Source organism: Nyctereutes procyonoides, unplaced genomic scaffold, assembly GCF_905146905.1.
Source record: "Nyctereutes procyonoides isolate TBG_1078 unplaced genomic scaffold, NYPRO_anot_genome, whole genome shotgun sequence".
NCBI lineage: Eukaryota > Metazoa > Chordata > Mammalia > Carnivora > Canidae > Nyctereutes > Nyctereutes procyonoides.
Window position 1 is genome coordinate 238,976 of NW_026575047.1, and position 25,370 is coordinate 264,345.

The following is a 25,370-nucleotide window of genomic DNA, read 5'->3' on the forward strand; positions in this document are numbered from 1 at the left end:
CGACGTCGGAAGCCCCAGAGCGGAGGATCTAAATGGCCGAGCAGGGTGGAGGCGTTCAGGCCCAAGGGGCGGCGACACGCAGGTGAGGCCCGGCAGCCAGCACTTCCCGCAGATGCCGTCCCGGCCCGAACGGCTGTGGCAGCTGCTCCCGGAGCAAGATCCCTGGAGGTGCCCACACCCACCGTGCCAATCCAGCGTGTGGAGGAAGTGGCTGGTGTCAGTGCCGCTGCTCTGTGGTGAATCAGACTCCGTGGGCTCTGCGTCCAGGGACCCCGCCTCGGCGTCGTACTGAGCGGTGGAGCCAGGCTGCCTGGGGAGCTCCGGCTTCCCTGCCGAGGAGAAGGCCACGTCAGGAGCCCAGCCCAGGCTGCCACACCGCCCGCAGCAGCCAGCAAGGGGGCCCCGGCCTGGGCTGCAAAGTGCCCGGTGCAGGGGCAGGCCACATGCCCAGGGCTCGGGTCCCCACACCGGGAATCTGTCCTGACGACCAGGGCGTCCAGGCTGCGAGCAGCAGCCAGTGCCGGCTCGGAGGCTGCCCCACGCGCACACCCCACGCCGCACGGGCACACCCCGCGGGCACACCGTAGACTCACCCCACACGCACACCCCACACCACATGGGCACACCCACCACACACCCCGCAGGCACACCGTACGGGCACACAGCATGCACACACCCCACGCACACACTCCATGCATGCGCACACCCCACGTGCACTCCCCATGCCACACACGCACACACCACATGCACACCCCACGGACAGACACTCAGCTGTCCTCACATAAGGGAGCATGAAGTCTGCAAACCAAGAACCAGGGACCATGAGCCCTGCCCCCCACGGGTGGCTCGTACCCCTTTCCCTAACTGCTCACGAGATGACCAACCTGGAGCAGGACTCCACCCCCTGTGCCTTGCGGGCTCAGAACAGAGCCTTGACTTCTTCCAGGTGCATTTAAAACAGATGCGCAACCAGAAAATGAGCCCTCTGACCACGCAGGAGATGCCAACCGGACCCTCCCGGTGGGGCCCAGATGACTCCCCAGGGCAGGGGCTACCCGGGGTCCTGGGGGGGGGGTGGGAGCAGCCATGCTGTGTGAACCCCAGGAAATGCGAACACATGAGACATGAAAGCTGGTGTCAGAGACGGTCCCATGGGGGGCTCTGGGCCTCCCTATGCCCTGTGCGTGACCAACACGGGAACGGGGGCAAGTTCGCCCCCGACAGTTTCTGGTGATGGCAGCAGATGTCAGAACAGCATCGCCTGCCGTGTGTCTGAAATTCACGGATCTCACCAAATTTAGACAGAATGTCTTGCTGCTCCTCTCGGCTGGAAAACAGGATTTTGGGGTTGAGCCCCCTCATGCTGGTGCTCTCCCAGGGTGGGGCCTCCCGGCTGGGCCTGTCTCTAGGCTCCACCTCCACCTCCACGTTCACTTGGAATAAATCTGGGTATTTCTCCTGAATGTCACACGCATCAAGGTCATACCTGCAGTTGGAGGCCAGACGCCAGTTAGTTAGGAAGGACCTTCGTGAGTCCGTCACCCCACGTTAACCAGAAGAATGAGTGCAAGCGGCATGTGTGCTCACGGGGCAGGCATGCTGGCAGGGACGCTGCCCCTCTGGCAGAGGAGCACTCGTGGCCCTCACCCCTCATGGCCCGGGATCTAGATTCGGCACTCGGGGGTCTTAAACGCATGTTTCTATAAAACGACGCAGTCCACCCTGGCTAAATTCCCCAACTCTTCACAGGTACCCACGAAACCAAGGCCTCCAGGGCGCCCTGCATAAGGGGAGTGGCCGGGGATGGCAGTGGGAGGCAGGACAAGGAAAAGGCATGTGCAAGACCACACCTGGCTTATCCCTGGCTCCAAGCATTTCCAAGGCGCCACCTGTGGGGCTGGTGGTGGGGGCTGTGGCCACGAGGTCCCTGAAGCCGATTCTGGGGTCTATACCTCTCCAGGGATTCCACTATTTTCTCCTCGTGTCCCCTATCTCTGGTAACGTTCTCACATGTTGACAAGCCCTGCTCCCACCCGGGCAGCAGGCTCCCAGCCTTGGTCTTTGAGCCCACCTAACGTCTCTGGGTGTGACTTATTGTTTCAAAAGGGGCAGCGGGCCCTGAGTGACCCAAGCTCTGGAAGGAGGGGCCCTTGGTGCTCTGTGACGTCCACGTAGCACCTATGATCTGGGCAGCAGGGCCGCAGACTTGGGGGCGGATGTGGTCAGTGTGGGTGGAAAAGCCTAGCACCTTGATCTTACTTCCACGGACTCAACGAAATAAAATCAGCGAGCATGCGTGACCCTGACATGTAACAACCACTGGTTTCAGTCCTTCCCGCTCCTCCAAAGACAAAACTACCTTTGCACAAGGGGAGGAAACACAACAGAGCAGGTGTGCCGGCAAAAACAGCCTCAGCCCCAAAGCTGCTGCTCCTCCACGTGCCACACGCCCTCCTCAGGCTACAGCGCCCTCTGCCCAGCTCGGGGGCCACTGCGCACTTTCCTCCTCCCTAGGTCGGGCACCCGCAACAAGCGGACGACGCAGGCCACCACACCACCAGGTGGGAGCGGCTCCCGTGGGAACCACGGCAGGAAGCCCAGAGGCAGCCACGTCGTTAAGGGGGAGTGCAGCAGCCGGCCAGGACCAGCGGAGGCGTAGACCCCCAACCACAAGGAAGGAGCGAGGCAGGGGTCCACACAAAGGAGCACATGACCTCTGCAGGCTCAGCTCCACAAGCAACAGGGCCTTGGGGGCAGCTCTGGGCACCACGCTGCTGCCCACCCATCCCCACCCCCGTCCTGGCTGGTCCCTAAGGACGGCCTCTGGGGCCGGGCCTGCCCACCTCACCCAGCAGGCCGGTGAGGAAACAATGAGGGTCTGTGAGCACGGCCATGACCTCCATGACCCTGCCCTGCACTTCAGGAGGCACAGCCCAGGGGCGGACAGGCGTGGGTGGAAACACAAATGCTGCCGTGTGTCACGGACTGCAATCCTGTCCACCTGGGCACACTGGGGACCCTCCCTCGGCGACAGGAGGTTTCAGCGAGGACAGCCCCGCTCCAAATTCTTTCCTCAAGCCGTCCTGCGTCAGCCGCCTCTCTGCAAAGGGGTCCTGCCCAGAGAAGACGCGTTCCTGCTCAATCAGGTAACTCGACAACTTTCTCACCTGATAGCCATTTTTGGAGGCATCGCACACACAGTAACATACGGACCTACGTGCACAGCTTGGTCAAGTTCTGTGCTTGCGTACCAGGATGTTGTGGAAAAAAATGCCCTCTCCAGCCCCGACATAGGTCCCCGTGTCTCTCCACGCCAGACTCTCAGAGGAAGCCACTCCCTGGTCCACCAGAGGTCAGAGCTGGGTCCTCCCCAGTCCTCATATTCCCCTTATTTACTGGGTAGGAAACAGGCACAGGGTCTGCAGAATTCAAGTCCTGGGCAGCTGCAGGCAGTGGTCTCCAGAGCTGCTACATTAGCTCTCCTCTCGCCCTGGAACGACGCTTCTGCTTGGGGGGGGGGGGGGGGGAGTGGGAGTGTGTGTGTGTGCACGCCACAAGGGGAAAGAACACCAGCTGGAATCAAAACACCCCCGGGCCATCCGGGTGGCATAGCTGGTCAGCGTCCAACTCTTGGTTTTGGCTCAGGTCTGAATCTCAGTGTTGTGAGGTTGCGGGCTCGTGCTGGGCAGGGAGTCTGCTGGAGACTCTCTTCCCCTCCCTCTGTTCAAGATGCCTGCCAAGCAGACTTGTCCTCCTGCCTGAGCCCTCAGCCTCAAACCCTTTTTTTTTTTTAAAATTTATTTATTCACTTACTTACTTATTCAGAGAGAGAGAGAGACAGAGACAGAGAGAGATAGAGGGGAAAGCAGGCTCCATGCAGGAAGCCTGACATGGGTCTCGATCCCAGAACTCCAGGATCACGCCCCGGGCTGCAGGCGGTGCTAAATTGCTGCACCACCAGGACTGCCCCCCTCGGCCTCAAACCTAAGCTGTGCAATACCACCGAGCACTGGGGGGAGGTGTGTGTGCTAGGCCCTGACGAGTTATTCTAACCTGCTAACAGACCTGGGAACATGGTAAGTTAAAGAGCCCCAGCTAGGTCAGGACGCTTATCCCCGGCTCTAAGTACTTCTGATGTCTCTAACCCCAGATGGTGAACTTGTCTTCATCACCCAGACCTCAGCCTAGCAGAGCACTCTGCCATCCTCGGGACTCGGCGTGTTAACAAGCAATGGACACCTGTTTGCCTGGTTAAACCACATCCAGGGCACAAGTGGCTGCGCTCTAACGGGAAACGCCGCAGGCCAGTCCCAGCTCACGGAGGGGCACGCTGGTAGCCACCACGGCCCAGCGGAGGCACCACATGCTGGGTACTGGGCACACTCAGAGGTGGGGAAAGACCTAAACTGAGTTCAGTGCGGCGACCCAGCCATGCACGAACCACAGTGCCCAGCCAGTGTCCAGTGCACAGCAGGTGGGCATGATGCACCTGACCCTCCCGACCTCTCCCACGTGCAACACCCACATACTTTGCAAACTTCACAGTAGTCGCATTCCGAGGCACAAACCCCGTGTGGAACTGGACCTGGAACATCTTCATGGATGCCACCTGCAGAGAGAAAGCAGACGGGAGACCCTCGAGCTGGGAAGGGAACACCAGACGCTCACGCAGCACACAGACGCCTCACAGCTGATGGCTGAGTCGTGCACCGCTCCAGGAGCTGCAGACACACAGACGGTGGGACAGCACCCCCCAACGTCGGCTTCTCCAGGTCTGAGGTCGGGCAGCAGACGGCACCCAGTGGTGTGGGGAGCTCCAGGTGTTTCGGGCTAAAATCCTCACTGCCTCGTGCCACACAAGGTGGTTCTCACTGGACACTGGGCCAGGGACCCTCCTCCAGAACCCACGGTGACAGCCCAGGGTGGCCCGAGCACCCACGTACCTTGGCCTGCAGTCTTCCTCCCAGGGTGGACCTGGCGTGGTAGATGACAATGAGCACGTCCCCTTGAACTGTTATGCCCAGGGGAATGACTGCTTTGCCATCCTCGATTCTGAAATCCCTAAAGAGCAGAAGGACGAGAAAAGGTTCACTGAAGTCACAAACAGCTTCCAGAGAAGGGTGGCCTGGAAGGCGGAGGTGCTCGGGCAACCACTTCGACCTCCCTAGAGCACCAACACTTGGATCCACACCTTCTTATTCTGCTGGTTTTGCTACCAAATTACTCTGGGAAGGGGTGTTGCTCCGGGAACACCTAAGAAGCTACTCGCAGGCACGCTGGTCATGGGAACCTCCCACGCCTGGCGCCCGCCGCCTAGCCCTGGGGTGGGCCTCGGCACCCGTCCAAAGCCCTGGCAGACGTTCTCCTTACGAACCTCCCAAGGAGGGAGGGTGAGTGAATCTGATGGCTGTGGCGCCGGGAAGGCCCCGAGCTCACCTCATCTTGTCGTACTCCTGAGACGTGGTGGTCACGCGCTCGTCCCCCACGTAGACCTCGCAGAAGGGCCTGCAGCCGTTTCTCTGCTTGCTGAACAGGGGCACGGGTGTCATGACCACGGCTTTCACCAGGATAGGCTTGCTATGGGGCGTGATGGGCTCCTCGGCCACCATGTCACACATGTACTCGATGTACCTGCAGGAGCCAGAGGCACGCCACGTCACCCGCCTGCCGCCGCCCCGAGGCCCCGGCCAGCTCACCCCGGCCCCCGACACACCAGGACTCAGTGGGACGGTGTCTGTGGAACAGTCTACTCTAGTTTCATCTCACAGATCTCATGTGATTTTCATTCAGTTTAAAATATTTTTAAACTTCCCTTGAGACTTTTTCTTTGACTCTTGGTAATACAGAAGCGGATAAATGTTGAAAACCTTAAGGATCTTTCCAGCTATCCATCTTTTCAGTTTGAAAGCCACCTCCACATGCCACATGGGGCTCAAACTCACGACCCTGAGCGAGAGCTGTGTGCTCCCAATGCAGCCGGCCAGGCGCTTGCTTGTCTGTTACCCGTTTCTGGTGAGATCCTATCACGAACACACTTTGCACGACTGCTGCCCTGCATGTGCTGCAGCTTCATGGCCCAGGACGCGACCTTCCTTACCGAATGGTCCACGAGCACTCAAAAGGAACGAGTGTTTTCTGGTTGCTGGGTGGAAGGCCTAGAGACGTCGTCCGGAGGGTCCCCTGCAGCGCTCCGTCCGCTGCCGAGGAAGGAATGCAGGTGCCTACACTACCATCTCCCTTTCAATTGTGTTTTCTGCTCACAAACCTGGATCTGCTCTTACTGTCTCGCTCCTCTAGCTCTCCCGGTGGTGTTCTCAGCACCCGCAGGGGCACACATCAGGCATCTGTCCCTGCTCTTGTGTGACGCCCATCCCCTTGAGATGGGGAAGGAGTGGTGACCGGCTTCCACGCGGCAGGAGGGAAGGGTGCTGCATCACGCTGCATCGCGCCAGCAGACCTGCTGGGGGACGCCTCTCCCCAACGTGCTCACAGCACAAGGTCAAGATGCCCACACCCCATCACAGCAGCGAGTCCCACCACAGCCTGAGTGAGCCCGGAAGCGGTGTGCAAGGGAGCAGCACACTGCTGGGTGAGGCTCACACCACCACACGGCCTGACTGCATTTTGACAGCAGCCGCAGGGCACGAGCATGGACTTCTGCCCCAGAGCAGCCAAGAAGCGTGGGTGGGCTGCACAAGCCGCTGCCATGGTGACGACCCGGGCAGCACCCAGACCGCCTGCTCCATGGGACAGCAGGAGCGAGCTCTTCCAGACGGGCGCCGCTGGGCCCTGCGCTTTCCCAGGGTCACAATCCTCCCGTGAACCGGCCCTCGGAGACCACGCTTGCACGCCTGCGGCGGTGGCCGGCCTCTACTGCACTGTCTTGCTCTTTCCTGTTCCTCGTCGTTCTTCCTTGGTCTTTCCTTGCAGAACGTGAGATTCTTGACGACCTTGCCAACCTCCCGTGCTGACTTACTAACTCTGGTGTGTAAACCTATACCGGCTGCCCTGGGGATTCCGACAGCACTGACGTGCTTTGCACCTCCGCCTCCTTCCACTGGCGACCTTCATGCTGTGTGTGATCTCAGCCGACGGGGATGGCGTGCGCGGTCCTCAGCGGGTTTTCTGCATGTCTGTTTTGTGTCCTCTGAGCTCTAGGGGTTGGGCGTCTCATTATCTTTGGAAATTCATTGGGAATATGTGGGGTCCACAGGCTGCTCTCCCGACTGTTCTGCCTCCTGCAATGGCCGCGCAGGCCTGGCTGCTCCGGCCCCTGCCCACAGCTGCCGGCGAGCCTGAGGAGGGCGGTCTTGGCCGCCACAGCCACTCCCGTGTCCGGCATCTGCCTTCTAGTAGCACAGTTCCCATCTTTGCTGAAGTGCCCGCGTGCACTCGCATCCTGCCCGCCTTCTTCATCAAGGCCTTCAACACATTAATCAGTTACTGCAAACTCCCCTCAGACACCTGGGGGAGACACCTGGGCTTACCCTGACGCCGCCCAGACCCGTCTGTCCCTCCAGAGGCCAGCCAGATTCAGGAGGACGGACCCGCCCCAGCCTGGGCGGCCTCACCCGCTTGTGTGCACGAGCCCCAGGCTTCCCACCTCCTGGGGCTGAGGCCGCGTCCTTCTCCCAAGGGGACCCACAGTACCTCTTGTGAGATGGCCAAATGCCTGGTGGGCAGCGCTTCATGCTGAACATGTACACGGCAGCCTCCGCGGTGCTGAACAGGCGGCAGAAGCACAGGAAGGAGCACACGGCGACCGCAGACGCAGCTCTCCCGTCCTAGGGTGAACGGCAAGCCGTGTGAGCGAGAAGCTCCCAAACCACACACCTCCTTCCCGTCTCAGCACGTACATGATGGAGACAAGGCTAGGAGCGCATAAGAACACGGGACGGTCAGCCGGCTGCTCCTGCTGGACACTGATCACCCCCCCTGCACCTCACGCCCACCCGTACGCTCCACACAAATTCCTACCAAATCCTTTCCATCAACCCTCCTGGCAGGACTTTTGTCAACAAGAGAATGGTGGCACCGATGTTCCTGGGCCATTGTGGCCAGTGCCCCACTTTCCAGAACACCTAAGAACCTAGAGATGGGGGACGTAGGAGAAGACACGGGGTTGTAGAAGAGACAGGGGTCATGCGGCAGAGACAGAGGAAGAAGGGGGAGTAACGAGGGACATAGGGGCAGAGACGGGGGTTGCTGGGGAGACGGGTCGTACGCGAGAGACGGGGGATGTAGGGAAACAGACTGGGGACACAGGGACAGAGAGGGCTCATGGAGGAGATGGGGGACGTAGGGGAGAGACGGGGGATGTAGGGGGAGAGACGGGGGATGTAGGGGGAGAGATGGGGGATGTAGGGGCAGAGACGGGGGTCATGGGGGAGAGATGGGAGATGTGTGAGTAGAGAAGGGGGACGTAAGAGGTAGACAGGGGTTGTAGGAGGACAAAAGACAATCATGGGGGAAAGACAGGGGACATAGGGGCAGAGACGGGGGTCATGGGAGAGAGATGGGGGACGTAGGAGTAGAGAAGGGGAACGTAAAGGGGAGATAGGGGTCGTAGGAGGACAAAAGGCGGGCATAGGGGGAGAGACGGGACATGGGGCAGAGACAGGACATGGGGCAGAGACAGGACGTAGGGCAGAGACAGGAACGTATGTGTAGAGATGGGGGTCGGGGGAGAAAGACGGAGGACGTAGGGAGAGAGATGAAGATGTAGGGACAGAGACAGGGGTCGTAGGGGGAGAGACGGGGATGGGTGGGAGAGACGGAGGACATAGGGCAAGACGGAGGACGTAGGGGCAGAGACGGGGGGATTTAGGGATAGAGTCCGGGGAAGTTGGGGGAGAGACAGGGATGTAGGGGCAGAGACAGAGAAGAAGGGGGAGAGACGACTGACTTAGGGATAGAGACGGGGACGTCAGGGGAGAGATGGCGGACGTAGGGGGAGAGACGGGGGAGGTAGGGGGAGAGACGGAACATAGGGACAAAGACGGGGGAAGTAGGGGCATGGACGGGAGACTTAGGGGCAGAGACAGGGAAGACGGGGAGAGACGGAGGACGAAGGGGGAGAGACGGGGACGCAGGGGCTGAGACAGGCGACACGGGCACAGACGGGGGAAGACGGGCAGAGACGGGGGACGTCGGGGGAGAGACGGGGACGCCGGGGCAGAGACGGGGACACCGGGGCAGAGATGGGCGACGTCGGGGGAGAGACGGGGGACGTAGGGGCAGAGACGGGGGAAGTTGGGGGAGAGACGGGGGACAAACGGTAGAGTCAGGGTCGTAGGAGCGTAGGAGGAGACAGGGGAGGAGACGGGGGACGACCGTAGAGATAGGGATGAACAGTAGAGACGGGGAACGTAGGGGAGAGACGGGCGAAGTCGGGGCAAAGACGGGGGACGCCGGGGCAGAGACGCGGGACGTAGGGGCAGAGACGGGGACGTAAGGGGAGAGACGGGGGATGTCGGGGCAGAGACCAGGGACGTCGGGGGAGAGACGAGCGATGTTGGGGCAGAAGACGGGACGTCGGGGGAGAGACGGGAGATGTCGGGGCAGAGACAGGCGATGTAGGGGGAGAGACGGGTGACGTAGGGGGAGAGACGGGGAGGTCGGGGCAGGGATTGGTGACGTGTGGGCAGAGACGGAGACGCCGGGGCAGAGAAGGGGACGCCAGGGCAGAGATGTGGGATGTAGGGGCAGAGACGCAGGACGTAGGAGCAGAGACGGGCGACGTCGGGGCAGAGACGGGGGACGTCGGGGCAGAGACAGGGGACGTCGGGGGAGAGACGGGGGACGTCGGGGGAGAGACGGGGGACGTAGGGGGAGAGACCGGGGATGTAGGGGCAGAGACGTGGGAAGTCGGGGGAGAGATGTGGGAAGTCGGGGAGAGACAGGGGAAGTCGGGGGAGACGGGGGACGAACGGTAGAGACGGGGACGAACAGAGAGACGGGGGACGTCGGGGGAGAGACGGGGACGCCGGGCAGAGGCGGGGGACACCAGGCAGAGACAGGCGACGTCAGGGCAGAGACGGGCAATGTAGGGGGAGAGACGGGCTACGTAGGGGGAGACACGGGGGACGTAGGGGGAGAGACAGGGGACGCAGGGGCAGAGATCGGAGGGGGAGGGATGTAGGGGCAGAGACCGGGGAAGTCAGGGAGAGACGGGGGACGTAGGGGGAGAGACGGGCGGTGTAGGGGGAGAGAGGGGGATGTAGAGGCAGAGACGGGCGACGCCAGGGCAGAGACAGGGGACGTAGGGGCAGAGACGGGGGACGTAGGGGGAGAGACAGGGGACGCAGGGGCAGAGACGGGTGACGCAGGGGCAGAGACGGGTGACGCAGGGGCAGAGACGGGCGACGTCGGGGCAGAGACGGGCGACGTCGGGGCAGAGACCGGGGGGGACGTAGGGGCAGAGACCTGGGAAGTCAGGGAGAGACGGGGGACATAGGGGAGAGATGGGAGGTGTAGGGGGAGACACGGGGGACGTAGAGGGAGAGACGCAGGACGTCGGGGGAAAGACGGGGGACGTAGGGGCAGAGACGGGGTAGGGGAGAGTCCAGCGACGTAGTAGCAAAGAAGGGGGACGTAGGGGGAGAGATGGGAGACAAACGGTAGAGACAGGCGACGTAGGGGGAGAGACGGGGGATGTAGGGGGAGAGATGGGGGACGTAGGGGGAGAGACGGGGGACGTAGGGGGAGAGATGGGGGACGAACAGTAGAGATGGGAGACGTAGGGGGAGAGACGGGCGACGTAGCGGCAGAGACGGGGGACGTAGGGGGAGAGATGGGGGACGTAGGGAGAGAGACCGGGGATGTAGGGGGAGAGACAGGGGATGTAGGGGCAGAGACCGGGGATGAAGGGGCAGAGATGTGGGAAGTCGGGGGAGATGGGGGACGAATGGTAAAGAAGGGGACGAACGGTAGAGACAGGGATGAACAGGAGAGATGGGGGACGTCGGGGGAGAGATGGGCGACGTAGGAGCAGAGACCGGTGGGGGGGGGATGTAGGGGCAGAGACCGGGGAAGTCAGGGAGAGACGGGGGACGTAGGGGAGAGACGGGGACGTAGGGGAGAGATGGGAGGTGTAGGGGTAGACACAGGGGACGTAGCGGTAGAGACGCGGGACGTAGGGGGAGAGGCGGGGGAAGTAGGGGGAGACACGGGGGACGTAGGGGGAGAGACGGGGGAAGTAGGGGGAGACACGGGGGACGTGGGGGGAGAGACGCGGGACGTCGGGGGAGAGACGGGGGACGTAGGGGCCGAGACGGGGTAGGGGAGAGTCCAGCGACGTAGTAGCAAAGAAGGGGGACGTAGGGGGAGAGATGGGGAACAAACGGTAGAGACGGGCGACGTAGGGGCAGAGACAGGCGACGTACGGGGAGAGACGGGGGACGTAGGGGCAGAGACGGGGAGGTCGGGGCAGGGACGGGCGACATATGGGCAGAGACGGGGGACGTAGGGACAGAGACGGGGGACGTGGGGGAGAGACAGGGGATGTAGGGGGAGAGATGGGGGACGAACGGTAGGATGGGAGACGTACGGGGAGAGACGGGAGATGTAGGGGGAGAGATGAGGGACGTAGGGGGAGAGATGGGGGACGAACGGTAGAGATGGGCAACGTAGGGGGAGACACGGGGGACGTAGGGGCAGAGACGGGGAGGTCGGGGCAGGGACGGGTGACGTATGGGCAGAGACGGGGAGGTCGGGGCAGGGACGGGCGACGTAGGGGCAGAGATGGGGGACGTAGGGCAGAGACGGGGGATGTAGCGGCAGAGATGGGGGACGTAGGGGCAGAGACGGGGGACGTAGGGGCAGAGACGGGGAGGTCGGGGCAGGGACGGGCGACGTATGGGCAGAGACGGGCGACGTAGGGAGAGACGGGGGACGTAGGGACAGAGACTGCGACGTAGGGGGAGAGACGGGGGATGTAGGGAGAGAGATGGGGGACGAACGGTAGGATGGGAGACGTAGGGGGAGAGATGGGGGACGTAGGGGGAGAGATGAGGGACGTAGGGGGAGAGATGGGGGACGAACGGTAGAGATGGGCAACGTAGGGGGAGACACGGGGACGTAGGGGCAGAGATGGGGAGGTCGGGGCAGGGACAGGAGACGTAGGGACAGAGACGGGGGACGTAGGGGCAGAGACGGGGGACGTAGGGGCAGAGACTGGCGACGTAGGGGGAGAGACGGGCGATGTAGGGGCAGGGACGGGCGACATATGGGCAGAGACGGGCGATGTAGGGAGAGAGGCGGGGACGTAGGGGGAGAGATGGGGGACGTAGGGGCAGAGACGGGTGACGTAGGGGCAGAGACGGGGAGGTCGGGGCAGGGACGGGCGACGTATGGGCAGAGACGGGCGATGTAGGGAGAGAGATGGGATGTAGGGGGAGAGATGGGGGCCGAACGGTAGAGATGGGCGACGTAGGGGGAGCACGGGGGACGTAGGGGGAGAGACGGGGACGCAGGGGCAGAGACGGGTGTGACGAAGGGGCAGAGACGGGTGACGTCGGGGCAGAGACCGGGGGGGACGTAGGGGCAGAGACCTGGGAAGTCAGGGAGAGACGGGGGACATAGGGGAGAGATGGGAGGTGTAGGGGGAGACACGGGGGACGTAGGGGGAGAGACGTAGGACGTCGGGGGAAAGACGGGGGACGTAGGGGCAGAGACGGGGTAGGGGAGAGTCCAGCGACGTAGTAGCAAAGAAGGGGGACGTAGAGGGAGAGATGGGGAACAAACGGTAGAGACAGGCGACGTAGGGGGAGAGACGGGCGACGTAGCGGCAGAGACGGGGGACGTAGGGGGAGAGATGGGGGACGTAGGGAGAGAGACCGGGGATGAAGGGGCAGAGATGTGGGAAGTCGGCGAGAGACATGGGAAGTCGGGGAGAGACGGGGGAAGTCAGGGGAGACGGGGGACGAATGGTAAAGAAGGGGACGAACGGTAGAGACAGGGATGAACAGGAGAGATGGGGGACGTCGGGGGAGAGATGGGCGACGTAGGAGCAGAGACCGGTGGGGGGGGGATGTAGGGGCAGAGACCGGGGAAGTCAGGGAGAGACGGGGACGTAGGGGAGAGATGGGAGGTGTAGGGGTAGACACAGGGGACGTAGGGGTAGAGACGCGGGACGTAGGGGGAGAGACGGGGGAAGTAGGGGGAGACATGGGGGACGTAGGGGGAGAGACGGGGGAAGTAGGGGGAGACACGGGGGACGTGGGGGGAGAGACGCAGGACGTCGGGGGAGAGACGGGGGACGTAGGGGCCGAGACGGGGTAGGGGAGAGTCCAGCGACGTAGTAGCAAAGAAGGGGGACGTAGGGGGAGAGATGGGGAACAAACGGTAGAGACGGGCGACGTAGGGGCAGAGACGGGGAGGTCGGGGCAGGGACGGGCGACGTAGGGAGAGAGGCGGAGACATAGGGGGAGAGATGGGGGACGTAGGGGCAGAGACAGGGGATGTAGGGGCAGAGACGGGCGATGTAGGGAGAGAGAGAGGGGATGTAGGAGGAGAGATGGGGGACGAACGGTAGAGATGGGCGACATAGGGGGAGACACGGGGGACGTAGGAGCAGAGACGGGGAGGTCGGGGCAGGGACGGGCGACATATGGGCAGAGACGGGCGACGTAGGGGCAGAGACGGGCGACGTAGGGGGAGAGACGGGCGATGTAGGGGCAGGGACGGGCGACGTATGGGCAGAGACGGGCGATGTAGGGAGAGAGACAGGGGACGTAGGGGGAGAGATGGGGGACGAACGGTAGAGACGGGGGACGTAGGGGGAGACACGGGGGACGTAGGGGCAGAGACGGGGAGGTCGGGGCAGGGACGGGCGACGTATGGGCAGAGATGGGGGACGTAGGGGCGGAGACGGGGGATGTAGGGGCAGAGACGGGCGACGTAGGGAGAGAGGCGGGGACGTAGGGGGAGAGATGGGGGACGTAGGGGCAGAGACGGGGGATGTAGGGGCAGAGACGGGAGATGTAGGGAGAGAGATGGGGGACGAACGGTAGAGATGGGCGACATAGGGGGAGACACGGGGGACGTAGGAGCAGAGACGGGGAGGTCGGGGCAGGGACGGGCGACATATGGGCAGAGACGGGCGACGTAGGGGGAGAGACGGGCGATGTAGGGGCAGGGACGGGCGACGTATGGGCAGAGACGGGCGATGTAGGGAGAGAGACAGGGGACGTAGGGGGAGAGGTGGGTGACGAATGGTAGAGATGGGCGACGTAGGGGGAGACACGGGGGACGTAGGGGCAGAGACGGGCGACGTATGGGCAGAGACGGGCGACGTAGGGAGAGACGGGGGACGTAGGGACAGAGACGGGGGACGTAGGGGGAGAGACGGGGGATGTAGGGGGAGAGATGGGGGACGAACGGTAGGATGAGAGACGTAGGGGGAGAGACGGGGGATGTAGGGGGAGAGACGGGGGACGTAGGGGGAGAGACGGGAGATGTAGGGGGAGAGATGAGGGATGTAGGGGGAGAGATGGGGGACGAACGGTAGGATGGGAGACGTAGGGGGAGAGACGGGAGATGTAGGGGGAGAGACGGGGGACGTAGGGGGAGAGACGGGAGATGTAGGGGGAGAGATGAGGGATGTAGGGGGAGAGATGGGGGACGAACGGTAGAGATGGGCAACGTAGGGGGAGACACGGGGGACGTAGGGGCAGAGACGGGGAGGTCGGGGCAGGGACGGGTGACGTATGGGCAGAGACGGGAGACGTAGGGGCAGAGACTGGCGACGTAGGGGGAGAGACGGGCGACGTCGGGGCAGAGATGGGCGACGTAGGAGCAGAGACGGGCGATGTAGGGAGAGAGGCGGGGACGTAGGGGCAGAGACGGGGGATGTAGCGGCAGAGATGGGGGATGTAGGGGCAGAGACGGGCGACGTAGGGGCAGAGACGGGGAGGTCGGGGCAGGGATGGGCGACGTATGGGCAGAGACGGGCGATGTAGGGAGAGAGACAGGGGATGTAGGGGGAGAGATGGGGGACGAACGGTAGAGATGGGCGACGTAGGGGGAGCACGGGGGACGTAGGGGCAGAGACGGGGGACGTAGTGGGAGAGACGGGGACGCAGGGGCAGAGACGGGTGACGTCGGGGCAGAGACCGGGGGGGACGTAGGGGCAGAGACCTGGGAAGTCAGGGAGAGACGGGGGACATAGGGGAGAGATGGGAGGTGTAGGGGGAGACACGGGGGACGTAGGGGGAGAGACGGGCGACGTCGGGGAAAGACGGGGGACGTAGGGGCAGAGACGGGGTAGGGGAGAGTCCAGCGACGTAGTAGCAAAGAAGGGGGATGTAGAGGGAGAGATGGGGAACAAACGGTAGAGACAGGCGACGTAGGGGGAGAGACGGGCGACGTAGGGGGAGAGACGGGGGACGTAGGGACAGAGACGGGGGATGTAGGGGGAGAGATGGGCGACGTAGGAGCAGAGACCGGTGGGGGGGGGATGTAGGGGCAGAGACCGGGGAAGTCAGGGAGAGATGGGGGACGTAGGGGAGAGACGGGGACGTAGGGGAGAGATGGGAGGTGTAGGGGTAGACACAGGGGACGTAGGGGTAGAGACACGGGACGTAGGGGGAGAGACGGAGGAAGTAGGGGGTAACACGCGGGACGTCGGGGGAGAGATGGGGGACGTAGGGGGAGAGACGGGGGACGTAGGGGCAGAGACGGGGTAGGGGAGAGTCCAGCGACGTAGTAGCAAAGAAGGGGGACGTAGGGCGAGAGATGGGGAACAAACAGTAGAGATGGGCGACATAGGGGGAGACACGGGGGACAGAGGGGCGAGACGGGGAGGTCGGGGCAGGGATAGGCGACGTAGGGACAGAGACAGGCGACGTAGGGGGAGAGACGGGCGACATAGGGGCAGAGACGGGGGACGCAGGAGCAGAGACGGGTGATGTAGGGAGAGAGACAGGGGACGTAGGTGGAGAGATGGGGGACGAACGGTAGAGATGGGCGACGTAGGGGGAGACACGGGGGACGTAGGGGCAGAGACGGGGGATGTAAGGGCAGAGACGGGGAGGTCAGGGCAGGGACGGGCGACGTATGGGCAGAGATGGGGGACGTAGGGGCAGAGATGGGGGATGTAGGGGCAGAGACGGGCGACGTAGGGAGAGAGGCGGGGACGTAGGGGGAGAGATGGGGGACGTAGGGGCAGAGACGGGCGACAAAGGGGGAGAGACGGGCGACATAGGGGCAGAGACGGGGAGGTCGGGGCAGGGACGGGCGACATATGGGCAGAGACGGGGGACGTAGGAGCAGAGACGGGTGATGTAGGGAGAGAGACAGGGGACCTAGGGGGAGAGATGGGGGACGAACGGTAGAGATGGGTGACGTAGGGGGAGACACGGGAGATGTAGGGGCAGAGACGGGGGACGTAGGAGCAGAGACGGGGAGGTCGGGGCAGGGACGGGCGACATATGGGCAGAGACGGGTGATGTAGGGAGAGAGACGGGGGACGTAGGGGAAGAGACAGGGGACGTAGTGGGAGAGATGGGGGACGAATGGTAGAGACGGGGGACGTAGGGGGAGAGACGGGGGACATAGGGGCAGAGACGGGGGACGTAGGAGCAGAGACGGGGAGGTCGGGGCAGGGACGGGCGACATATGGGCAGAGACGGGGGACATAGGAGCAGAGACGGGTGATGTAGGGAGAGAGACAGGGGACATAGGGGGAGAGATGGGGGACGAACGGTAGAGATGGGCGACATAGGGGGAGACACGGGGGACAGAGGGGCGAGACGGGGAGGTCGGGGCAGGGACAGGCGACGTAGGGACAGAGACGGGCGACGTAGGGGGAGAGACGGGCGATGTAGGGGCAGGGACGGGCGATGTAGGGAGAGAGACAGGGGACGTAGGGGGAGAGATGGTGGACGAACGGTAGACGGGGGAAGTAGGGGGAGACACCGGGGACGTAGGGGGAGAGACGCGGGACGTCGGGGGAGTGACGGGGGATGTAGGGGCAGAGACGGGGTAGGGGGAGAGATGGTGGACGAACGGTAGACGGGGGAAGTAGGGGGAGACACCGGGGACGTAGGGGGAGAGACGCGGGACGTCGGGGGAGTGACGGGGGATGTAGGGGCAGAGACGGGGTAGGGGAGAGTCCAGCGACGTAAGAGCAAAGAAGGGGGACGTAGGGGGAGAGACAGGGAGGTCGGGGCAGGGACGGGCGACGTATGGGCAGAGACGGGGGATGTAGGAGCAGAGACGGGTGATGTAGGGACAGAGACGGGGGATGTAGGAGCAGAGACGGGTGATGTAGGGAGAGAGACCGGGGACATAGGGGGAGAGATGGGGGACGAACGGTAGAGATGGGTGACGTAGGGGGAGACACGGGAGATGTAGGGGCAGAGACGGGGGATGTAGGGGCAGAGATGGGGAGTTCGGGGCAGGGACGGGCGACGTATGGGCAGAGACGGGGGACGTATGGGCAGAGACGGGCGATGTAGGGAGAGAGACGGGGGATGTAGGGACAGAGACAGGGGACTTAGGGGAAGAGACAGGGGATGTAGGGGGAGAGATGGGGGACGTAGGGGGAGAGATGGGGGACGAACGGTAGAGATGGGAGACATAGGGGGAGAGACGGGCGGCGTCGGAGCAGAGACGGGCGGCGTCGGGGGAGAGACCGGGGGGGACGTAGGGGCAGAGACCTGGGAAGTCAGGGAGAGACGGGGGACATAGGGGAGAGATGGGAGGTGTAGGGGGAGACACGGGGGACGTAGGGGGAGACACGGGGGACGTACGGGGAGAGACGCGGGACGTAGGGGCAGAGACGGGGTAGGGGAGAGTCCAGCGACGTAGTAGCAAAGAAGGGGGACGTAGAGGGAGAGATGGGAGACAAACAGTAGAGACAGGCGACATAGGGGGAGACACGGGGGACGTAGGGGCAGAGACGGGCGACGTAGGGGCAGAGACGGGCGACGTAGGGGCAGAGACAGGGAGGTCGGGGCAGGGACGGGTGACGTATGGGCAGAGACGGGGAAGTCGGGGCAGGGACGGGCGACGTAGGGGGAGAGACGGGCGACGTAGGGGCAGAGACGGGCGATGTAGGGAGAGAGGCGGGGACGTAGGGGGAGAGATGGGGGACGTAGGGGCAGAGACGGGCGACGTAGGGGCAGAGACGGGCGATGTAGGGAGAGAGGCGGGGACGTAGGGGGAGAGATGGGGGACGTAGGGGCAGAGACGGGCGACGTAGGGGCAGAGACGGGGAGGTTGGGGCAGGGACGGGCGACGTATGGGCAGGGACGGGCGACGTAGGGAGAGACGGGGGACGTAGGGACAGAGACGGGGGACGTAGGGGGAGAGACGGGGGATGTAGGGGGAGAGATGGGGGACGTAGGGGGAGAGATGGGGGACGAACGGTAGAGATGGGCAACGTAGGGGGAGACACGGGGGACGTAGGGGCAGAGATGGGGAGGTCGGGGCAGGGACGGGCGACGTATGGGCAGAGATGGGCGACGTAGGGAGAGACGGGGGACGTAGGGACAGAGACGGGGGACGTAGGGGGAGAGACGGGGGATGTAGGGGGAGAGATGGGGGACGTAGGGGGAGAGATGGGGGACGAACGGTAGAGATGGGCAACGTAGGGGGAGACACGGGGGACGTAGGGGCAGAGATGGGGAGGTCGGGGCAGGGACAGGAGACGTAGGGACAGAGACGGGGGACGTAGGGGGAGACACGGGCGACGTAGGGGCAGAGACGGGGAGGTCGGGGCAGGGACGGGCGACGTATGGGCAGAGACGGGGGACGTAGGGGCAGAGACGGGGGACGTAGGGGCAGAGACGGGGAGGTCGGGGCAGGGACGGGCGACGTATGGGCAGAGACGGGGGACGTAGGGGCAGAGACGGGGGACGTAGGGGCAGAGACGGGGAGGTCGGGGCAGGGACGGGCGACGTATGGGCAGAGATGGGCGACGTAGGGAGAGACGGGGGACGTAGGGACAGAGACGGGGGACGTAGGGGGAGAGACGGGGGATGTAGGGGGAGAGATGGGGGACGTAGGGGGAGAGATGGGGGACGAACGGTAGAGATGGGCAACGTAGGGGGAGACACGGGGGACGTAGGGGCAGAGATGGGGAGGTCGGGGCAGGGACAGGAGACGTAGGGACAGAGACGGGGGACGTAGGGGCAGAGACGGGCGACGTAGGGGGAGAGACGGGCGACGTATGGGCAGAGACGGGGGACGTATGGGCAGAGACGGGCGACGTAGGGGCAGAGACGGGGAGGTCGGGGCAGGGACGGGCGACGTATGGGCAGAGATGGGCGACGTAGGGAGAGACGGGGGACGTAAGGACAGAGACGGGGGACGTAGGGGGAGAGACGGGGGATGTAGGGGGAGAGATGGGGGACGTAGGGGGAGAGATGGGGGACGAACGGTAGAGATGGGCAACGTAGGGGGAGACACGGGGGACGTAGGGGCAGAGATGGGGAGGTCGGGGCAGGGACAGGAGACGTAGGGACAGAGACGGGGGACGTAGGGGGAGACACGGGCGACGTAGGGGCAGAGACGGGGAGGTCGGGGCAGGGACGGGCGACGTATGGGCAGAGACGGGGGACGTAGGGGCAGAGACGGGCGACGTAGGGGCAGAGACGGGGAGGTCGGGGCAGGGACGGGCGACGTATGGGCAGAGATGGGCGACGTAGGGAGAGACGGGGGACGTAGGGACAGAGACGGGGGACGTAGGGGGAGAGACGGGGGATGTAGGGGGAGAGATGGGGGATGTAGGGGGAGAGATGGGGGACGAACGGTAGAGATGGGCAACGTAGGGGGAGACACGGGGGACGTAGGGGCAGAGACGGGGAGGTCGGGGCAGGGACGGGCGACGTATGGGCAGAGACGGGGGACGTATGTGCAGAGACGGGTGATGTAGGGAGAGAGACGGAGGACGTAGGGACAGAGACGGGGGACGTAGGGGAAGAGACGGGATGTAGGGGGAGAGACGGGGGACGTCGGGGCAGAGACGGGCGATGTAGGGAGAGACGGGGGACGTAGCGACAGAGACGGGGAGGTCGGGGCAGGGACGGGCGACGTATGGGCAGAGATGGGCGACGTAGGGAGAGACGGGGGACGTAGGGACAGAGACGGGGGACGTAGGGGGAGAGACGGGGGATGTAGGGGGAGAGATGGGGGACGTAGGGGGAGAGATGGGGGACGAACGGTAGAGATGGGCAACGTAGGGGGAGACACGGGGGACGTAGGGGCAGAGATGGGGAGGTCGGGGCAGGGACAGGAGACGTAGGGACAGAGACGGGGGACGTAGGGGGAGACACGGGCGACGTAGGGGCAGAGACGGGGAGGTCGGGGCAGGGACGGGCGACGTATGGGCAGAGATGGGCGACGTAGGGAGAGACGGGGGACGTAGGGACAGAGACGGGGGATGTAGGGGGAGAGATGGGGGATGTAGGGGGAGAGATGGGGGACGAACGGTAGAGATGGGCAACGTAGGGGGAGACACGGGGGACGTAGGGGCAGAGATGGGGAGGTCGGGGCAGGGACAGGAGACGTAGGGACAGAGACGGGGGACGTAGGGGGAGACACGGGCGACGTAGGGGCAGAGACGGGGAGGTCGGGGCAGGGACGGGCGACGTATGGGCAGAGATGGGCGACGTAGGGAGAGACGGGGGACGTAGGGACAGAGACGGGGGATGTAGGGGGAGAGATGGGGGATGTAGGGGGAGAGATGGGGGACGAACGGTAGAGATGGGCAACGTAGGGGGAGACACGGGGGACGTAGGGGCAGAGATGGGGAGGTTGGGGCAGGGACAGGAGACGTAGGGACAGAGACGGGGGACGTATGGGCAGAGACGGGTGACGTAGGGGCAGAGACGGGGAGGTCGGGGCAGGGACGGGCGACGTATGGGCAGAGATGGGCGACGTAGGGAGAGACGGGGGACGTAGGGACAGAGACGGGGGACGTAGGGGGAGAGACGGGGGATGTAGGGGGAGAGATGGGGGACGTAGGGGGAGAGATGGGGGACGAACGGTAGAGATGGGCAACGTAGGGGGAGACACGGGGGACGTAGGGGCAGAGACGGGGAGGTCGGGGCAGGGACGGGCGACGTATGGGCAGAGACGGGGGACGTATGGGCAGAGACGGGTGATGTAGGGAGAGAGACGGGGGACGTAGGGACAGAGACGGGGGACGTAGGGGAAGAGACAGGGGATGTAGGGGGAGAGACGGGGGACGTAGGGGGAGAGATGGGGGACGAACGGTAGAGACAGGGGACGTAGGGGGAGAGACGGGCGACGTAGGGAGAGAGGCAGGGACGTAGGGGGAGAGACGGGGGACATAGGGGCAGAGACGGGGGACGTAGGTGCAGAGACGGGCGACGTAGGGAGAGAGGCAGGGACGTAGGGGGAGAGATGGGGGACGTAGGGGCAGAGACGGGGGGGGGTAGGGGAGAGTGGCGACGTAGGAGCAGAGAAGGGGGAGGGAGTCGCAGAGTAGAGGGATGTAGTGGCAGAGAAAGGAGACATAGTGGCAAGAGGTGGGACATGGGAGAGCGGGCGACGCAGGGGGAGAGTCAGCGGTCCTGGGCTTCTGGTGAGTGCTTCTGGGCCAGGAGTTGAGGCCCAGAGGGATCGGCCTCTGGCCAGGTGATGCGACCTGCGGGACCACCCGGGTGGTGCTTCCCTGGGGAGCAGCTGTCGTCCAGAGTCAGGCAGGGCCCCTGGAGGCTGCTGCTCCCTTGAAATGCCGGGGGCGAGGGCGGGGCCCCTGGGCGCAGGGTCGGCGCTGGAGACTGCAGGTCAGAGCTGCTCGTCACAGCTCCTGCCGAGAGTCGGAGTGCGTGTGCCGTGTGCCCACCCGGAGCCCGGCTCCCTGAGGCCAGCGGGCTGCTGGGGCTCCACACACTCACCATGCAGTGCACGACACAGACGTTCTTGTGGTCCTGCCGCAGCCACGAGTGCATGTTCCGACACACGCTGTACAGGCTGCGAAGGTTCGGGGCCCGTCTGGCCGCCCAGCCACACTCGGAGACCTGCGGGCACAGGGCTCGGCTCAGCCTGGGCTCCCTGTCCCTGCGGGGGTGCAGGCGTGCAGGGAGCCCCGAGGACTCGCGCTCTCAACAGACGCCGCCGCCGCCGCGGGCACGCCTTTCTTCCCACCCGCTCCCATGCTTCCTGCTCCAGGACGTGTACCAGGCTCCGCGCTTGGCGCACCGAGAATGGAGAGTCCGCCCTCTCTCCTGCCTGCACGGCCCAAGCGCGTGCAGGGTCAGTCCCACGTGCTCGTGTACTAGGAAACCCATGTGGCCTCACACGGCCCCACAGGAATCCAGGAGGCGCCCTGGGCTAGCAGCGTGTAGGCGCCTATGGAAGTCCGTCCGACTGTCTCCTCACAGTCCTGCCACGGACTGCTCCTTGAGAAAGCCCCCGTCCGTCCCCACCGTCTGCTGCACGTCTGCTGTCCCCAGGTCGTGACACCCGGCACCCCCAGAGCCCCGGGCTCCCCCTGCTGGGGAAGGCCACATGTGGGTCTGAATGTCAAGTGTGAGAGAAAACCGCAGCAGCGAGGGGCCAATGCCCAGGCCACACACCCGGTTGTGAAATTTGGAGGGCCGGTATGTTCTTGGGGACAGGTTGTAGACGGCGTAATGTCCCGGGTGCTTGGAGTCCAGAAACAACCGCACGTCTTCGATGTTGTTCTTGATGGCCGACTCCACGCCTTCTGCTGGGAACGACATCACTGGAAGAGAACAGCCCACGTCAGCCGCCAGCGTGGCGGCCCCTGGCCTCTGCAGGGCACACGGGTGCTCTTCCCTGGCAGGCCGTCAACCCCAGGCCCCGGCTCCTCGCTGCCCCCCCACCCTCCGGGATCTCAACAGGGCGTTCCGCCAGAGAGCCTGATGCAGAACAGAGGCCCTGAGTGTCTGGATTTTGGTTTCGGCCTTTGTCTGGAGACCCAAGTGTTGGGTGTGCATTGCATCATTCCCCTCATGATGTCAGACTTCCAGAAGGTTCCAGACCAGGGAGAAGAAGCTGAGTCAATGTGGCACTGTGCACTGGACAAAGGGACAGGTGGCCCGGGCCGCCCTCTCCTCCGCCAGCCACATCCGCAGCCCTGACGGTGCAGCAGGGAGGCCAGCACCCCACGAGCCATCCTCAGACAGCACACAACCAGAAGCATGTCCTTACGGGTAAAGGTTGCAAACTCACCAGCAATTCTAGATGTGATGTAAGAGATGTCCAAATCTCCTTTTGCGTAACTGGAATTAGAACAAGAGCATTTGGTTATTATAGGAAATTTCTAGAGTTAAGCGATGAGACCTTAGAATGGAGTGAGCCCTGCAGAGGCTGTGGGGACCTCAGCGCTCAGGCCGCGGCTCATGGGGAACGTTGTGTACGGGTGTGCATGTGGGCAGGTGAGCAGGTGTGTGTGCGTGCACCTGTCAGGGTGCACGCACGCATCTAGAGCGGAGGTGACAGAGAGGCACAGACCCCAGGACAAACTGACCACTACTCCCCTGGAAAGAAGATAGCTTTCTCGGCCCAGCACATCACGTGTGGCAAAACAGTTCCAAGTCACCGAGAAGGCACGAGAACCAGACGCGGCAGGGATTGTTGGAACCGTAGGACCAGGAATGTAAGCAGCTGTGATCAATAATACGCTAACAGCTCTAACTCATTAAAGCAGAAAGCAGACAACAGATGGGCCCTGTGAACAGAGAGAAAGGTTCCAAGAAAGGATCAAAAAGAAAAGCAGGAGATAAAACTACAGGGGCAGAAAAGAAAGGCTCTGACGAGATGATCAGACTGGATGTGGCCGAGGAAAGAATCTGAGCTGGAAAAACTATCAATAGAATCCTTGAAAAATGCAACGAAAAAGAAAGGAAAGAAAAGAAAAGAAAAGAAAAGAAAAGAAAAGAAAAGAAAAGAAAAGAAAAGAAAAGAAAAGAAAGAAAAGAAAAAAGAATGAAAAAGAAAAGGAAGAAAGAAAGAAAGAAAGAAAGAAAGAAAGAAAGAAAAGAAAGAAAGAAAGAGAAAAATGCAACGCAAAGAGAACGAAGGCTGAAAAATTCCGTAACCAGATCTCCAAGGATGGGGGTGACTTGGAAAGGTCACCGCGCACGGAGCACGGAGCGGGACGCAGCCGCCGCGCAGAGCAAGGGCGAGCCAGGGCGCGGGGCCGGCAGGACGTCAGACGGCCAGCGGCGCCCGGGACGCACAGGAGCGGGGGTGGGACGCACACCGGCCGTCTCTTCAGACCCCACGCGGGCAAGGAGCAAGATACGGAGCGTGGGGAGAACGCCCCAGAGTCCCGCACCCTGGGCCGTGACCCTCCGAACGCGAGGAGCAGTGGAGACTGAGGCGCGGGGGACGGGCTGCCAGCAGACCCGCTGCAAGACGTGTTAGCAGTTCTCCAGAGAGGAGGAAAGCGCTGTGTCAGGCCCTCAGATCTACACGAAGAGCCGAAGAACATCAAAGAGGAAACAAAAGTAAAACAAACACTTTCGGGGATCCCTGGGTGGCGCAGCAGTTTGGCGCCTGCCTTTGGCCCAGGGCGCGATCCTGGAGACCCGGGATCGAATCCCACGTCGGGCTCCCGGTGCATGGAGCCTGCTTCTCCCTCTGCCTGTGTCTCTGCCTCTCTCTCTCTCTCTCTGTATGACTATCATAAAAAAAAAAAAAAATTAAAAAAAAAAAAAAAACCACAAACACTTTCATTTTCTTATTCTTAGCTGATTTGATAGACGCCGGCCCTTTCCAAAGATAAAGGCAACAGCGCATCCGGTGTGCACGCTCAGCACAGCTCCTGTGTTCAGACACACACGCGTGTGTGCTCCTGTGGCAGCGAGTACCAGAGGCGGTGCGGGGGGGGGGGTCTGGATGAGCTGGAAATACGTCCCGCAAGCTCTGGAGCAGCCAGTAAAAAAAGTCAAAAAAACAAAAAGAAATGTAACGGATAGGAAAGAAGAGAGGGGCTCAGGCGAAGGGCTCGATTCCAAGCACGGAAGGCGGGGCAGGGTGCAGGAGGTGGGCACGGGCGCGCTGGGCATCCGCCCGCACCCGCTGCAGGACGGGGACCAGAGGCCGGACCAAGCAGCCTGACTCCACGACGTCTACGAGCTGGCGAGCTGGCGAGGCCGAGCACCTTCTAGGGTTTTATTCCCCATTCGTCCTGCCGGCTGCCTCCATGCCTGCGTCCTGTTTGTCGTCCACGACGGGCTTCGTAGGAGACACCGTCCCTGTCTCCCGGTTCAAACACACCCACTCCCACTCAGGCCCGTATCTTTCTGGAAACTTAGCGGTGTGTTTGGGTGGACACGGGGTTCGGCCTATGTTGTTGGCCGCTCATTCCCACAGCTGGGCACTTTCATCCCACGTAAGAAACCTCCCCCACTGTCACATCACAAACA

At 63.2% G+C, this 25,370-nt stretch overlaps 1 protein-coding gene across 9 annotated transcripts in view; it reads right to left on the reverse strand.

Moving 5' to 3' along the window:
• The window catches only part of GAK (cyclin G associated kinase), a 65,258-nt gene that overhangs the window by 7,687 nt on the left and 32,201 nt on the right, over positions 1 to 25,370 (reverse strand). For all 9 annotated transcript variants that reach the window (XM_055326053.1, XM_055326058.1, XM_055326060.1 and 6 more), the window contains 9 exons: positions 23,170 to 23,219; positions 22,551 to 22,699; positions 21,870 to 21,992; positions 7,651 to 7,784; positions 5,437 to 5,631; positions 4,944 to 5,061; positions 4,530 to 4,609; positions 1,293 to 1,486; positions 183 to 329 (listed from right to left, as the gene is read on the reverse strand). In XM_055326053.1, the coding sequence (XP_055182028.1) occupies positions 183 to 329; positions 1,293 to 1,486; positions 4,530 to 4,609; positions 4,944 to 5,061; positions 5,437 to 5,631; positions 7,651 to 7,784; positions 21,870 to 21,992; positions 22,551 to 22,699; positions 23,170 to 23,219 (1,190 nt within the window). The remainder of the gene's footprint in view (positions 1 to 182; positions 330 to 1,292; positions 1,487 to 4,529; positions 4,610 to 4,943; positions 5,062 to 5,436; positions 5,632 to 7,650; positions 7,785 to 21,869; positions 21,993 to 22,550; positions 22,700 to 23,169; positions 23,220 to 25,370) is intronic.